The sequence below is a fragment of the Pezoporus flaviventris genome, unplaced genomic scaffold (assembly GCF_033815535.1).
Source record: "Pezoporus flaviventris isolate CSIRO_AGI_PZ_B2104156 unplaced genomic scaffold, CSIRO_AGI_Pfla_v1 ptg000011l, whole genome shotgun sequence".
NCBI lineage: Eukaryota > Metazoa > Chordata > Aves > Psittaciformes > Psittacidae > Pezoporus > Pezoporus flaviventris.
Window position 1 is genome coordinate 784,330 of NW_026892559.1, and position 16,089 is coordinate 800,418.

Here is a 16,089-nt window from a genome sequence, read left to right on the forward strand (position 1 = left end):
TTATTGGCTATTGGGAGTCAAATGTGCAAAATCCTTTGTTAGGAAACTCAGAATCTGATTTCTTTTGTTTTGCAGCTGGACTTGCAAATACAAAAAAAAGAAAAAACCAAAACACCAGGACTGATTTCATGTCCAAATTCAACTGGGCAGTTGCAAGCTCTCCCCATTTTTGTATGTACTGTAGATGAGTGTGTGTGTCTGTGTTAACTGTAGTGGGGTTTTGTCTGACAAGCCTGAAATTTATACTTTGAAATAAACAACTACTGGGTTTTTAACCTTTTGAGTCATCTGTGCTTAGTTCCAGACACTTCCGAAGACCGCTCTTTCAAAAACAGCCCAATGTGTGCTCTTTGTCATCAGACACAGTGCCACCTTGCTCAAGTAACGTTAGGCAGCAATGGTTTGGCTCTGGGTCATTTCCAGGAAGGCAACTGCATGACCTTGCTCTTTCTGCCTTCCCAGAGAAGGAGGAAATTAAAGCAATGCTATAATTTCTGGAAAGTCACTTTCTAGGCCATTCTGCAAAGCAAAGGGGCTGTGGAAGTGCTCAAGGCCAGGGTGGACAGGGCTTTGAGCAACCTGGTCTAATGGAAGGTGTCCCTGCTCATGGCAGGGGGTTGGAACTGGATGAGCTTTAAGGTCCCTTCCAACCTATTCCAAACCATTCTGTGATTCTATGTGCCCTGCACAGATAGAATCGAGGAACTTGGATGCTGACGTTGCGCTGGTGGGGGGAGAGGAATGGAAGCCAAATTGCTGGTGCTACTCTCCTCTCCCCTCAAGGGGCTGTGTTTTTGCCCCCTGTAAAAATGCTCATTCTTTTAGCAAGAGGCTGCGGACAAAGTAGAGATGATGACTCCAGTTTTTCACAGCACCCTGAAGGATTAGAGCTGTGAGCCTGCAGCAATGGTCTCAGCACACCCAACTGGCCCATGCTTCTCAAGCCAGGGGCTGACTGTTGTGCACAGAACTAATTGCATCAGTCAAGGGTAATGAAATCGGGGGTAATAAAAAGGGTGGTTTAGTGCAGGGATCAAGAAAGCCTCTGCTGTCCAAGCTGTTGCTTTTCAAGGGTAGAAGCCAGATATAACACTATGAAATAAGTTGTGGAACTTAGCTGAGCCCCTGTAAACAATTTTACCAGAAGGCAGTATGGGAAAAGCTGCCCCTTGGCCCCAGCTCTGCTGCCAAATTCTAGAGGACTCAAAGTACTTGAAGCTTAGTTTTGTCATGCCATCCCTGAGTTAGTGCTGAGCCTGTACTTCATGGACATATAATTAATATATGCTGGTAATAATTAGTTTCTTGCACTTACTGAAACATGCTTCCAGCCACTGACCCAAAGATGATATACTTTTGTGAAGTGATGCCTGAACACACTCACACTTGAAAGTCCCAAGTTTCTCAAACTGCCTATTTAAAATGAGAGTATACACACTACACAGAGCTTAGAGCATTAGTTTTATCATAAAATAGAGTGTAGTCACTGTGCTCAAGCACTGTTGCAGTTTGGGCTGGTATAAAGTGAAGTGAGGAACTGGTGGTTGTGCTGGGAGGCGTCATTTCTGCTATAGGCAGGTCCCAGTGACTGAACAGCAGGTGTCTATAGTTGTAAGACAGGTTCATCACAATTGCCTCCAAAATCCATCCTCCCACTATGTAAGGCCCGCTCCAGCCAAGCCTGAAAGCCTGAAGTTTAAATGCTTAAGACACGGGTTTATAGCCAAGGGCAGTAAGGTGCTGAAAGAGACATTTTAACTTTATACGGTTGCCTGAAAATAAAGTTGTCAGTTCCCTGGCCCTCCCTGCAGGTCCATGCATCCATACGTAAAGCCTTCTCCTCTAGTCCTTGATGTTGCTGTGCTGGGGAGAGGAGCTAGAACCAGCTGCTGTGCTTGTGGTTGGCAGATGGGCTCAGGCTGGCCTGCTGACAAAGGACACACGTAGGACAGCACAGTAAGAGGAATGCAGTGACCTTTAACAGCACACTTAAACACAAGGAAAAAAAATAGCCACAGTCACACGGATGAGAGTCCTAAGGCTCAGAAGGTCCCATTGATGTAAACATTTACTCATAGACAAGGGCTCTTAAAAGCAGAGATCTGTTTTTCCACAGCTCCGTGTTTCAGCACAAAAGAGCTCCTGCCCCAGGGTAGGAAGCTGAAGGAGGGAGGAAGGCAGAGCTCCCATTTCAATGTCCCATAACAAATGGGCATGTCACATCTGCTGCATGCCTCTGCTCCCTGCAGGGGGGAGCATCCAGGTGTGCCCTGGATCACTGTCCAAAACCATAATCAATCATCAATTTCCTGGTCCCTGGGAACCAACTTTTAAACAAACACCACTTTTCCATTAGCATTTTCACATAAGACTGAGTGAAGAGGCCGGCACTGGTCCTGTGTTGCCTGGGGCTGACAGTCGAGTAGCATACAGCCATCCTAGCCCCTCTGTGTTTCCAGTCTCAAGCAGCCGATTCCTGGTTTTCTGCTTGCTGCCAGCCCTCCTGACCCAGCTCCACTCTTCCTTTTAAGCGTGCTCCTTAATGCCTGGTACAACACGCTCACTCATTGGCTCTGTGGCTGCCAGTCCTCAGCAGAGGGGTTTAAGAAATCTCAAGGCTGACAAACACCTGAGGGCTCCACAAAAAGTCCTTAGCTCATATTTGGTGCTTAGCCAAAAAGCATCAAGGCTGCTGCCCTCGAGTGCTGGGGCTGCAAACAGAGTCCCAGTGAGAGCTCATAAAGCTAACACCCCGACAGAGAGCGAGCGCCCCTTGATGGCAGGCCAGCCGGAACGATAGCCTGCCCTCCGCAGGCTCCGAGCAACCACCACAAGGGACATATAACACAACCCGTAGAGCTTAACACAGAGGTAGGGGCTGCTTGGTTGAGTGCTGCTGCTCATGCTCAGGGAGACACCACTCACCCCAGAGCTCCACTGCCCTTCATTCCACACAACTGGAACAGGGCAGGGTGGGGTGGCTGGGATTGCAAAATACACGGAGGCGGTCTGTGCATAGAGCCTGTGGCAAAAACAAGCCACACGGGCAAGGGCTCACAGAGAAGCGAAGGTCGCTGTGGTCCCAGCTGTGGGCAAGCGAGACACCTTCACTGGTGTTGAACCTCAGGGTAGCAGCAAAGTGAGCGCAGAATTTTAAATGGTGCGGCTGGGGCTGCCTCCTCCCCCGTCACCTCCAGCGGAAAGCACCGGCGCAGCACTGCCACCTCTTGTGGCTCGCAAGAGGCACGAAGCAACCAGCCTCATCCATCTCCTTCTAGCAGAGGCACAGCTGCAACTGGCCCATGCACCAGTGCATATGCATACAGTGTGTCCGCATACCACAACTGAGTAATTTTGTTCAGCAAATTTTACACAACAAAGAGCTGTACTGCAGAGGAAAAAGCAGCTCTATGGCGAGTACTTCAGCAATTGGTCATTTCCCGCAGCGCTCTCCTACCCCTGCACATGACACAGATGTTCCCTCCAGCCTCTCACACTTACCTCCTGCTCCAGCAAGCAAATCACTTCAGTCCCTGCATGGATTTTTCATCCTCAGCAAAAGCTTTGGCTGTAACTTCTGGTCTCCCTCTTCCCTTAGCCCTACTGTGACAACCATTCAGGCTAGAACCTCACCTGTACTGCAGTAACTAACTCACTCCCCCATCACACAAGCTAAACTCCAGGGGTTTGATCAAAACCTCACACTGATCATTCTTCCCCTTCATAACACGGGGCAGTGCTGTGCCCAGTTTAGCTTGGACCATCTAGGCCATGAGGAAAGAGCTGTTTAGTTTGTTTTACTTAATTACATATATGACATCTAGCACAAAACACTCCTCAGTGTAAACACAGGTAGTTAAGAGCAATATGTACAGCCCTGGCCATTTGTTAGGGCCAGCATCACATTCCACTATTCCACTTCCACAGCTGATAAAGCAGGCAGAGAGGTCACTGAGCAAGCACCTGGATCCATCAGTGAGAGATCCATCCCACCAACACACGTAGTTCTTTCCCTGCTGCTACACTGCAGCCAGGGGTGGGGAGAGTGAGCATGTGTGTATGTGTGTTTGTTTCCAAAAGATTTGTCTGCTTTCAGAAATCACCAGGCACATCCCTTCACTGCCTTCTGCAGCCTGATCCTTGCACGCTGCTTCGGCAAGACAAAGGGAATCTTGCAAATGCCACTGATCACCATGCTCTGTAGGCAAGAGGCACTCTGATCTTCCATGGAGAACACAGCCTTGACTCTGCTAGAGACATTCGAAATGAGAAGGAATTTGCAGCACATCTCACAGGCACTGCTCAGACAAAGGGCAGACACCAACCCAGCACCGAGATAAGCCCAACACTGGCCCAAAGCAGCCACTTGGCTTGGCCAGCCCAGGCAGGTCCTGTGTTGCTACTAAAGATAGATCACTTTAACTGATCAAACTGTAGTTCTCTCCTGCTCTAGGAACAGCTGTGATGATGGCTCAGATCACCAAAGTCTCCATGAATCCTAGTCAAAGGACAGGCCATCCAAATAGCTCAGAAGAGCGGAACATGTGTTGGGCTGCACCAAGGCAGCCAATGTCAACATGAAGTGCCTAGCAGGCAGGACAGGGGAAGGCACGTAAGGCACAGGGATGTGGCCATCAGGTTGATTTATTACACACAGGAATGAAAATTTCTGTTAAAAAAAAAACAACCCAAAACTACTTGGGAATATTGATGCTGGTTTTACAGGATAGGCCTCATGGTGACGAAATGGAAGTTGTATGATTCTGGCAGGCCCTGGTGCCGTGTGTGGTTAAATCTTTTCCAGGTGAAAACAGGAAGACCGCCCTGCACCGGGGGGCCGTTGATGGCGGTGGCTGTGAACGCTGAAGCCAGGCGGAAGTCTGACACCTGCAATAAAGGACAGGAGTTTGAGCAAAATGGCGGTGGACATGCAGCCATCCCACAGAGCAGGGATAGCCCAGGAGACTTGATAACAACAAGGTAAAGAAAATGAGCAAGCGGAAATGCATTGATCAGGCAGCATTCTTCACCTGCACAGAGGCATCTTCAGGCAGAGAGCACCCAGCTGAAGAGCAGCAGCAAAGTACAAGCCCGCCTGCCCTCGTGCTACCCAGTGTGAGAGGGACAGCACATCTGCCTTTGGGACAATCCTTCTTGGGTTTGCGTCTCCAAAAGAGGTGGAGGTGCAGTGGGCAGCCTAGATGGCCTGATATAAATTCTGTTGCATGTTAAGTGCTTGGGCTGTCCCCTGCAGCAAGTCAGGGTAATTCAGGAAAGGACAAAAGCAGCACAGAGTTAATGCTGCTGCCCAGGTTCCACCCTATTCCTGTATTACCACCCAAGAGGTCTCCAGCCTGCTCCATCTTCCCAAACTCAGAGACACTAAAATTGCACTCAAGTGCTTGAAACTGACAGGTTTTACCTCTGCTCTGGGCTACTTCTCTCAGTGGGTCCCTGTCCTCCCCTAGCCCATTCCTGTAAACTGACTGGACATAAAGCAATGCCAAAACACAGCACTGGTGATGCCAAAACAGCCTCCACAGGGCCCATCCTAGCAACCAACTCATAATTCCAAAATGCAGCAGGCTGGACCCAACAGGACACAACATCGTACAACTTCCCAGCACAACAGGGCTGGCATGGATAGCTGTTTACTCAGGTATTGCCCCTCACGGTGAAAATACCACACAGGCTGCCTAGAAAAACTGCTGCTTTCTGCAGGACAGTGGGTCTGAGGATTTTCCTGCATCCCCCCCAAAAGCAAAGTGATCTTTACCAAATTGTGCACAAAACAGTTTCACAGAGAGGTGGAGCCCTGGAGCAGGGTGACTCAGTAGAGAGCCAAGCTTTTGTAAAGGTAAAACTAAGTGCAACTGAAAAAACATTCCTGTAGGCTCTGGGGAGGCACCCACACAGCCCCCATGAAATGGAGTCAGAGGACTCACCTTCCTGGAATGATGTGATGACTCCTTCCAGCTTTCTCTTAGGCTCCTCCTGCTGCGAGGCTTTGGGCTTTAACTCCTAAGCACCACAAGTTCCCATCATTCTTTTCCTACACCACCCCCTGTTTCCTCTGTCCTCTGCCACTGTGCCAGGACTGGTGTCAAGGGCAGGAAACAGGACTCTGCACAGACCTCAAGATCTGCCCGACCACCTGGACAGTATGAAAGGAGGAAACCAATGGGCCTGGCCATGTATGTCCTAGTGCAGGGAGACATCCTACAGGTCTAACGGGAGCACAGAGGCTGCAGCAAATGTAGAGCAGATACCAAAACGGAGGTAATCTACCTTGGAGTCGTAGCAGCCTGCAGGCACTGGAAAAGAAGGATTCAGGTCTTCCCGACAGCAAATGGTGTTGCAAGGATTATGCTCAGCATAAGGATCATGCTGGTAGTCTGGAGAGAAATGTGGTCGGGAGGGAAGGAAGAAAGAAAATAAAGTAAGTTAGTCCCCTCACAAAAAGCTGATGCAAAGTGTCCAAGACACTAAAATCTGGGTGAGTTGGTAGAAACACAGGTCTATCACATTGCTCTCATGCTTCTCCCCAGGTACCAGCTAGAAGTCAGTGCTGGAGACAGGACAATTAGTAGACAAGCTCCTAATCCAAGTCCATACAACTGTTTCTGCATCCCAAGTGGACCACTGCCAACCTCTAACCACAAACATCTGCAACTCCACATGATGAAACTTTGCGGGAACGCTGTCAAGAGACAAAAGCAGAAGAGCAAGCAAAGCAGGGATGAGATGTGGAGGGAAAAGAGCAGCAGTGAGAGCCTTTGTTTTCCTGTTGTGGACTAAAGTAAGTAGCGTGAAGCAAAGCCTTCAGACACCCACTGTAGCAGCTGCAAACTAAGAGGGGAAGGTGGACAAGCCTCAACATCTACGAACATGCTGCTACTCACAGCCAAAACATTGTCAATACCCCACCCTGGGAGAGGCCTCCCAAACCCCAAGCCCAGTAATCAGCACGCTCCCTATAATTGGGAATAAAAATATAGCATCTAAAGCTATCTGTACTTAGAGATGGGCTTAGCCAGAAGTTAACTAAGATGGTTGTAATGCAGTTAAGAACCCCCCTGTCAGGGAAAAGCAGAGCAGAGCATTAACTACGAAAGATTATTTGCATGAACAGGAAAAAAATAAACTGAACCAAAACCAAACAAAAACAAAAAATGAAACACCACACACCAAAACCAAAAGACCTGTAGTTTTACCCTAAATTTTCATCTGATTTGACCTAACTGTTGCTTAGGATTTAAGGCTTTCAAGATTGACAGGCTGTAGATGTATTAGGGAACAGCAGCCCACAGAGTCTCTTGGAGTTATCAGAAACTCTCTGGAAAGGTCAAACAGCAAGCTTGAGGGCCCTTGTTCTAGCAGGAACTCAGTCTTGTTTCTATTAAGAGTCATTTTAGCCTGGTTTCCTACCTCAACAATGACACTGTGTTACTCTTTTTTCTTTGTGTGTACTCTTCACATAGGGTAATAGAACTCTGATCTGTACATGAGGCTGCAGCTTCCCACTATGATCCAAGAAACAGAAGTAACACTGCTTTATTAAAATCAGCTCCACAGTACATAAACACGTGTCTTACTGTTGTATCTCATGATGTACTTCATGCTTTCCAAACTGGTCACCTTGCTGTGGTCTCGACGGAAGATTTTTGCTCTTGGAGCAAGCTCGTAAGAGAAATCCATGCCATACTTCTCAACATACGCCGCATACCCACTAAGATTGTAAATCTTTTCATGGAAAGGAATATTGTATGAAGGCCAGTAACCTGCCAAAGACAAAATCCAAGCTATTAATCACTTAGAAAAGCTGAATGCTCTTGCTTACATCAAAAAAGAAAAATAAACCATTTTCCATGCTGTGTTGCCTTAACAGCATGTCGAGGAATAACACGTCAAACTGGTTTGAACACAAGAAAATAAGGCAATAGTCACTGGGATGACCAGGGTTGACTCCCAGTATAAACACCACTGGAGACTGCACCCAGGCAACCTGCCCCCAGACTTCCACCCTGCAGACTCATTGTGCAAAACAGCTGAGAAACTTGCAGGAGTTTGAAGTGAATACACAGAGAAACCTCCCGCACAGGTTTCCCTGCTCAACCTCAGAGGAGCAAAAGATCATTCGCCTCCACCAAACTGCCCAGCTTTTGCCCAAGCCTCCCATCTCACCACAGCAGGGTAATACACTGTGCTGACATAGCAGGGGCAGACAGATAACCCACAAACACACACAGACCACACACAAATACGTGTTTGGAAAGTTGTGGTTGCACACTGCAATAAGGAAAGATGAGGGATAGATGCACATTTGCCAGTATCTGCCTTTGAGGGTTAAAGAGTGGTTGACTGGCAGAGCAGAGCCCTGCCCTAACCTTTCCAGGAGCAAGTACCAATCCTGCAGTTTTGCTAACTCTGAAGAGCAGGTTTAACAGCCAGACCTCCAGAGAGTTTTAGATAGCTGACATACAACTGCCTGAAACAAGAGTAGTATAGAAAGGAGAAGAGCTTATAAAGAGCCAGAAGACCATCCAGTTCAGGATCTGGGTACAGCAAGTCCTGGAAGAGATAAAAAGTAGATGCCTATACCTTAACATTTAATTTGTTGGGGTTTCTTTTGCAAGGCTGGTAGCAAGGAGTATTCAGGGAGAGAGCACATAACATAAGCTAGCCCCAAGAGCAGCACACTTTCAGATTCTCTCCAAACTCCTAGCATTCCTGGTGTCAGTGGAAACATTGCTTCTCAAATGACACACACCAGGATTTGGCTTAGAGTTTTACTACTTTATTTGTCTAGATACTGGTAAATGCAGCACTCCATGTATTAATGTCAGCCCAGCACGTGAGGAGTCTGGCTGTGAGATACTTAAGAAAAACCAAGTGGGACTCACAGTGAGCAAAACACACAGAAACCAAGCCCCCTGAAGGGCAGATACACAGGCAGCATAAACACTGGAACACCACCTGAGCTGAGACCTTACCAGCCTGTGTCCTGCATAGCATGCAGCTGCCAGGAACACCCTGTCTGCTGTCATTTGCTTACATGACCTAGAACCTATGTAAAGGAAAAGGGTAGTGTACACAAACTGTGTTGTAATAGAGGCATCCTCCAGGAATGAGCACACTGGCCAGCGGATACAGATACATCAGCTCCCATACCAGTAGGGTTTAGTTGTAATTCAAAAGGTTGCTATTGTCTCACATGAATGCAGTGCATACAGATGACTCCCTTATCCCACCTGGAAAAACTTTCTGTTTAAATTGCTAAAAACAGAAGAAGCTATTCAAATTTTCCTCCAACACAAGCTCTTCTGCATCTCAGCCTCTGCAAGACTGCAAATCCCATGCAGGCAGCGCAGCACCCAACCTAAGGCAGGCTTTACCCAAGGGCTGCTATAAGCCAGTGAAACCTGCCAGTTAGGCCTGTCAGGGTGAACAGTGACAAAAACAAGTCAGAAATGGTGTAAAGCTGAAGGGGGGTGAGAAGGATTACATGAACACAGCAAAAATTGTCTGAAACAAAACTGCTTCCTCCTCTGCCCATGAGAGCAAGAGATCTCGGCAATATCAAGAGCAATGGGAATATTTACATATCCAGTGGAAGAGACTCAGACCCCAGGTTCTGATGTGTTACTTCTGATGCTTAAATCAATGTACTACTCACTTATCATAAAGAAACATGAACTGCAGCACACTCCTGTGCCCTTAGGCATTGTGGCAATGCCTGAAATAAGCCAGAACTTTCCAAGGAGACAGACTCAGGGGAAAAATCCAGAGTGAAATAACCACAGCTGCTAACATAAATGCATTTCCAGTCATTTTGATGATGAAAAGCAATTCATCAATTCACCTCCTCTGCACGTGATTAGAGGAAGGACCACAAAGCACCAGACACGCACTTAAATTTGTGGAATGAGCTCAAGCTCTTGGATGCTGCCATAAAGCGTGTATAAGACATCTGTGAAGGAAACCTGACAGTCGGCATTTTGCTTCACCTGGATTTTTGCTTGTTTGTTTTCCAACAAGCTGTTGCTAGTCTTGATACTAAGGAACCTTTTAAACAGCAAGTACTTATCAGATAACAGAGCTCTAGAAAAGTTCAGAAGCTGAATCTAATGTAGAACTTCTCTCATATTTTAAAGCTCATCTCCTTGCCTGGTGACACACTCACCAAACATTGCAAGTAGCCCACAGCATCACAGTTATTTAGTACTACTCCAAAGAGACCTCACCTTTTTCCTCATGGGTCTCTAAGACAGGGCAAAATAATACCAGGAAAAAAGGCAAGGAAAAGAAAGAAGAAAGGTAAAGCCTATATTTCACTTCCCTGGTTCTAAAAAACACAGATGCTCACCACATTTATGCCACAGCATGAAAAAGTGAATACAACAGAATAGACCTGGCTACATAGCTTTCTGTCTTGCAACTCAGCGCTAGTGCTCAGTAAGCCCTTCCCAGTTACAAAGCATGACTCTCCATCAGCTGACACAAAGAGATGGCTTTCCTAAGCCAGTAAGCGCTGTAAGGAACTATTACCTTTCCGGAGAATATTTGTTTGATCAGAATACTCCACAAGGGTTGGGATCTGCTCAACAATGTACAATGCACCCTCATCAAGGCTCTTCTGCAGCTTGACCTTCTTCAGGTCCAGCACCATGTACTGATTGTTGTAGGTCCCTAGGGATGAGAGCAAAGAGAGAATTATTTGTCCTGCCTGCGGAAAGAAAAAAGTACAAAGGGAAGGGGGAACAAGTCCTGTTTCCTAAGACTCATGTGAAAGTGTACTCACCTGAGTTGCACTTCGAGAAGGTTTCTGCCCAAGATTTGCCATCATCTGCCATCATGTTAGCAATGCGCACCCTCTGCCAAGCTAACAGGGATTCTGGCACCACTTGCTTAATGAGGCTTTGGTTGAACACACTGTTGGTAGTCTGCAACATTACCAATCCACTGCCTAGTATGTAAAAGTCATCCAGGGACACCAAAAAGCCTTAAACAGCAATAATACAAATTTGTTATTTTTGTGAACCTTTGATATACTCATAGAACAAAAGAGAGTGACAAGCTAAGAGGGTATGAATGAGTCAGCATGTGTGTGTGTCTGAAACCAAGCTGTACAAATACTAAAGATGAGGTGGCAACTTCTGCAAGTGCTTTAAGCCCACCTGTCAGCAGGTTCTCATTTGTCATGCTTTCAACACAGCCTAATTGTTTGTGAAGAACATTTGCTTCATGTTTTCATCCCAAACTTAGAATAGTTAGGGTTGGAAAGGACCTTAAGATCATCTAGTTCCAAACACCCTGCCATGGGCAGGGACACCTCACACTAAACCATGCCACCCAAGTCTCCGTCCAACCTGGCCTTGAACACTGCCAGGGATGGAGCATTCACAACTTCCCTGGGCAACCCATTCCAGTGCCTCACCACCCTCACAGTAAAGAGCTTCCTTCTTATATCCAACCTAAACTTCCCCTGTTTAAGTTTTAACCCATTACCCCTTGTCCTATCACTACAGTTTCTCATGAAGAGTCCCTCCCTGGCATCCTTACAGGCCCCCTTCAGATACTGGAAGGCTGTTAGGAGGTCTCCACGCAGCCTTCTCTTCTCCAGGCTGAACAGCTCCAACTTCCTCAGCCTGTCTTCATACAGGAGGTGCTCCAGCCTCCTTATCATCCTCATGGCCCTCCTCTGGACTTGTTCCAACAGTTCCATGTCCTTTTTATGTTGAGGACACCAGAACTGCACACAATACTCCAAGTGAGGTCTCACAAGAGCAGAGTAGAGGGGCAGGATCACCTCCTTATTCAACCTGCTGGTCATGCTCCTTTTGGTGCAGCCCAGGATATGGTTGGCTTTCTGGGCTGTGACTGCACCTTCAGGCAGCTCATGTTCATTTTCTCATCAACCAACACCCCCAAGTCCTTCTCCTCAGGGCTGCTCTGAATCTCTTCTCTGCCCAACCTGTAGCTGTGCCTGGGATTGCTTCAACCCAGGTGTAGGACCTTGCGCTTGGCATGGTTGAACTTCATAAGATTGGCATCAGCCCATCTCACAAGTGTGTCAAGGTCCCTCTGGATGGCATCCCTTCCCTCCAGAATATCAACCAAACCACACAGCTTGGTGTCATCAGAAGTTTCTCCATCATATGTCAAGCTATGTCTTCTGCTGAGAATTACATACTGTAAATGCCTAGTGAGTGTTTGTTTCCAACAGTGAAATTCCTTTTAAAAATACAACAGAGGAAATCAAAGGACAACTCCACAGAGATTTTCATCAACCAATTTCAGGTTTAGATTTTTATTCGGCAAGGACAACAGATACGCCTTTAAATTAATCCCTTCTGGATTAAAGCAAGACAAGCAGAAAAGTCTTCCTTCTAGTTTAATGTTTTCCAGTCTAACCATAAAACATCTCCAAGAAATGGGCACCTCTTAAATCATAAACCACAAACCACATCCTGTATTTGAGAGTTTCACCTACTCTTTCTGACATGTTGTCATTGGGATTTTTTTTTATGCTTACCAGCCCTGCAGACTCAACACAGTGATGAATCTTCTGGGCAATATTCGCTTCCACACTACATGCCAACAGAAGCCCTAGGCCCAGTTGCAGATCTGGCTGCAGACATGCAGCCAGAGGTGGTATACAGAGCTGCAAAGGTCAGCTGTAATACCATGGATAGCATGGTGACTATTTATAAAGCAGAAATAACTTGACTTTGAGATTCTCCAGCAGATACAGGGCTGCCAGGTTGGGGAAGAATTGTTGTTAACTAAGCTCCTGATGACGAAGTCATCCAGAACTGGTCTCTTGCTAATGAGTTTTTCATGGTATCCCTGTCTGAAGAGTACAAAACGCTAAAATGCTGCACATCAGGGTAGTAGTTGAGTGCCATTACGAAATGTTCTACAGCAAGCTTTATTAATGCACTCTGCAAACAAAGGTCAGCAACATATGACAGACTGCAATATGACTCAGCTCTGCCTCCAGTTCATGGGCTTTCGTCAAAAGACAGATTTCCTTCAAGCAAAAGTACTGTTTAAGGGCTCAGCTTCAGCAAGATTTCTTTTAAGTCTCAAGTTCTCAAATCAGAACAGATCCAGGAAAATAAGCTTTGTGGTCACCTGTTCTCTAAAAATAGGTCAGTACGGAACAGGCAGAGTACCCTGGCAGCTTGTGGTTCCTAGTATTTTATTCTTGGAGACAGAAAAAGAGTGTCAATAAATTACGTACATAAACAGCAGAGTTCTTCCAAACAGTAAGGGCAAGAAACACTCTTAAACTGTCTCTGCCAGTCTATCTTATAGAAAGACACGGGATACTGCAGCAATAAACTATTGTGTAAAAAGTCAAGTGCTTACCCAGAGGGAAGAAATTAAATCGTTAAACACTTGTGATCCGAATTGAATGCCATTCCCCCATGGGTGCCAATGCCAAGTGCCCTACTTCAAAATAAATCAAACAGTTTTTTCTTCTTTTTCAATCATCAGCTGAGATAAAAGAGGAAAACTCAATTCAAAGCAAGTGTAAACACAAGGAACGATGCTGAATTAACTGAAGTTGGAACTCCGTAATTCAGTTGCAAAACTCAGCAAAGCTGAAAACAAGAGGGTTTCCTTCTGGGCCTTAGTAGTTACCAAGTTTTATCCTGCAATGTTCTATAATACAGTGTGCTCTCTATGATACACCATTACTAGCCTAATTATTCCAAGCCAACATATACCTTTTTGACTTAAGGCATAGGCACTCCTTAAACAAAGGGAAGTTAAAACACCTACAACAGGTTTGCCCAGGACAAAGACATCCACGAAAACAAAACCTGGGTGAAGCCTAGAGATATCAGCACATATTTAATGTTCTCTTGTGGCACTGTTGTCTTTTTAAGTATGTATGAGAATCTGTTGTAATTGAAAATGCCTTTTATATGTCAACTGCTATCTCACTGTACAGTTCACCTATTTTTTTCTGTAAACCCATCTCCCATTTTTATCAGCCACTCCCAATGATTTTTTTTTAACCTCTTCGCCTCCACCTCCCCCCAACCTTCCTCCAATGAACCTGACTCTTCCTACATAAACAGAAGCAATAGGACTTCTGAAAGCACTTCAGAATGAGTTTGAGCCATTTAGATTCTGTTTCCAGTCACCATTGGAATACTGAATTTTCCAGAGTCCGCAGGTTCATTCATCATGACAATATTAATCAGCCAAGCAAAGCAAAATATTTTTTAAAATCTGAGTCAGTGTTCTCCAGAGTTAGTGTTCTCCAGAGTCAGCACACTAAAGAGTATGTGGGGGGTAACACACTCCTGGCAGCTACTGTTCCTAAAAAGGTATGCTGCTGGTTTCTGAACCAGATGACATCAGGGTTTTAGGTGTTTTAAGGGGCCCTTGTGATCATTCAAGTACAGAAAGGGTCAGTACAACAAGGCTGGAAGTCAGAGCCATGAGGTTTTGCCAATCACCTCACAGGGATGAGAGTAGCTCCAGCTGAGAGGATCAATGCTCTGGGCTGCAAACACACTTGAGAATGGGAAAGAAGATCCCTTCTCTAGATTAGTTTTCTTAGTCTCACAAACAGCTGCTTCTCATGCCAATACTGTGCTCCTGCCAGCTGCCTTACTTCCACTTACAGACCTCTCCTAGGCACTAAGACATAGCACATCCCACACTATAGCTCTGGTCTCTCATTTCCAAAGCGCACCCGACTTTTCTCTGCTTCTCTCCAGGTTTTAGACACACGTTGGTGGAAGCAGAGAAGCAAGAAATGTTGTACCAATATCTCATAAACAAACTGATCCCCAGAATGAAAGGCCTACTACCCTTTCCATGTTTTGCCCCTCCTAGCTCTTACTCAGGCTTTGGGGAAGGATAACACTGCACTTCCTGATTCTGTACTAACACCAGATTACTTCAGCTCAAGGGACAGGTTACTTCTCTCTCCTGCCTTAGCAGAATATGTACAGCCAATTTATCAAGACAACTTGTGCCATCTTGTTCCCATGTCATAGCCTGTTTCAACCATAACCTGTCTCAACCAAGCAACAGACCAGAGAAACAGAAGTGGTCATTAAGTTCTTCTCAACTGTTTCCTTTAACAGCTGAAATCAAGAATAACAAGACTGCAATTCAGCCCAGAGGAAGTATGCCACTACGCAAACCAGAGTGCTTGGGTCCAAATGGTAGATTCCCTTCCTTAACTGGAGTTCACAACTAATTGTTCAAGAAGAGGTGCAGCCAAATGGATGTAAATCTTGGGAGCTGCAACATCCCTGCTGTCCAAGGAAAACTGCAAATTTAATCAGTTAACTGGGCTCATTTTTTTGAAGTAGAGCTGTGTAGAGCAGTGACTCCAGGAGGGGGTGAGGGAAGGGGGGGAGAGTTTCTCTCTGATCTTTTTCTAGGTATGTCCTGCAAAACCCAGCACCTAAAGTCTCTGTCATCACATTTCTTACACTCCCCAAATGACACTCAATATTTGTGAGCAACTGTACAATGTAAATTCTCTCTGCTGTGCACAGATTCACCAACCACATTAAGTACTTATGTCCAGAACTTAAACGAGACACTGAAGTCAGGGGTGCCCAAGAATTCAGCTCAGACACTTCCTTTCCAGAGATTCACAGAGCTGTCCTACCTGCAGCTCTGCACAGATGCTTTCAACTGAAGAGGAAACTAAAACTATGAGCAGAGTTCAAGTGAGGATTAGGATTAGTGTGGAAATAAGCAGCAAGCAGCTAAATCATTCTGCAACAGCAGAGATTACGACGCCTATTCATTTCCACTTAACTGTACTTCTGCAGCACTACTGTTACTCTGACAGGGAGAAAGCATCAGAGAAAGCATCAGAGAAGACATGCTGTAACAGTGGACATTTCAGCATGCTGACAGGAACATGGGGAACTGCTGCAGAAGCCTGGATGGGCTCTGCAATTCCTGCCTCTCCTGCTATCTGCTCAATCACAGCAGAAGCAAGGAAGTGTAAGGCCCTGTAGTTGTATCATAATGCACGTGCTGACATGCATCATGGTTAGTGAATAGCCTTAGATCCTCTAAACTGAGTCACAACAAATATTT

At 46.0% G+C, this 16,089-nt stretch overlaps 1 protein-coding gene across 1 annotated transcript in view; it reads right to left on the reverse strand.

Moving 5' to 3' along the window:
* Nucleotides 1-4,626: 4,626 nt before the first annotated feature.
* Nucleotides 4,627-16,089, reverse strand: part of PLBD1 (phospholipase B domain containing 1) — a 40,892-nt gene continuing 29,429 nt past the window's right edge. The window contains exons 7-11 of the mRNA XM_061450626.1: nucleotides 10,802-11,002; nucleotides 10,549-10,689; nucleotides 7,596-7,781; nucleotides 6,289-6,395; nucleotides 4,627-4,887 (exon numbers count right to left, since the gene is read on the reverse strand). Of these exons, the coding sequence (XP_061306610.1) occupies nucleotides 4,720-4,887; nucleotides 6,289-6,395; nucleotides 7,596-7,781; nucleotides 10,549-10,689; nucleotides 10,802-11,002 (803 nt within the window). The 3' untranslated portion in view covers nucleotides 4,627-4,719. The remainder of the gene's footprint in view (nucleotides 4,888-6,288; nucleotides 6,396-7,595; nucleotides 7,782-10,548; nucleotides 10,690-10,801; nucleotides 11,003-16,089) is intronic.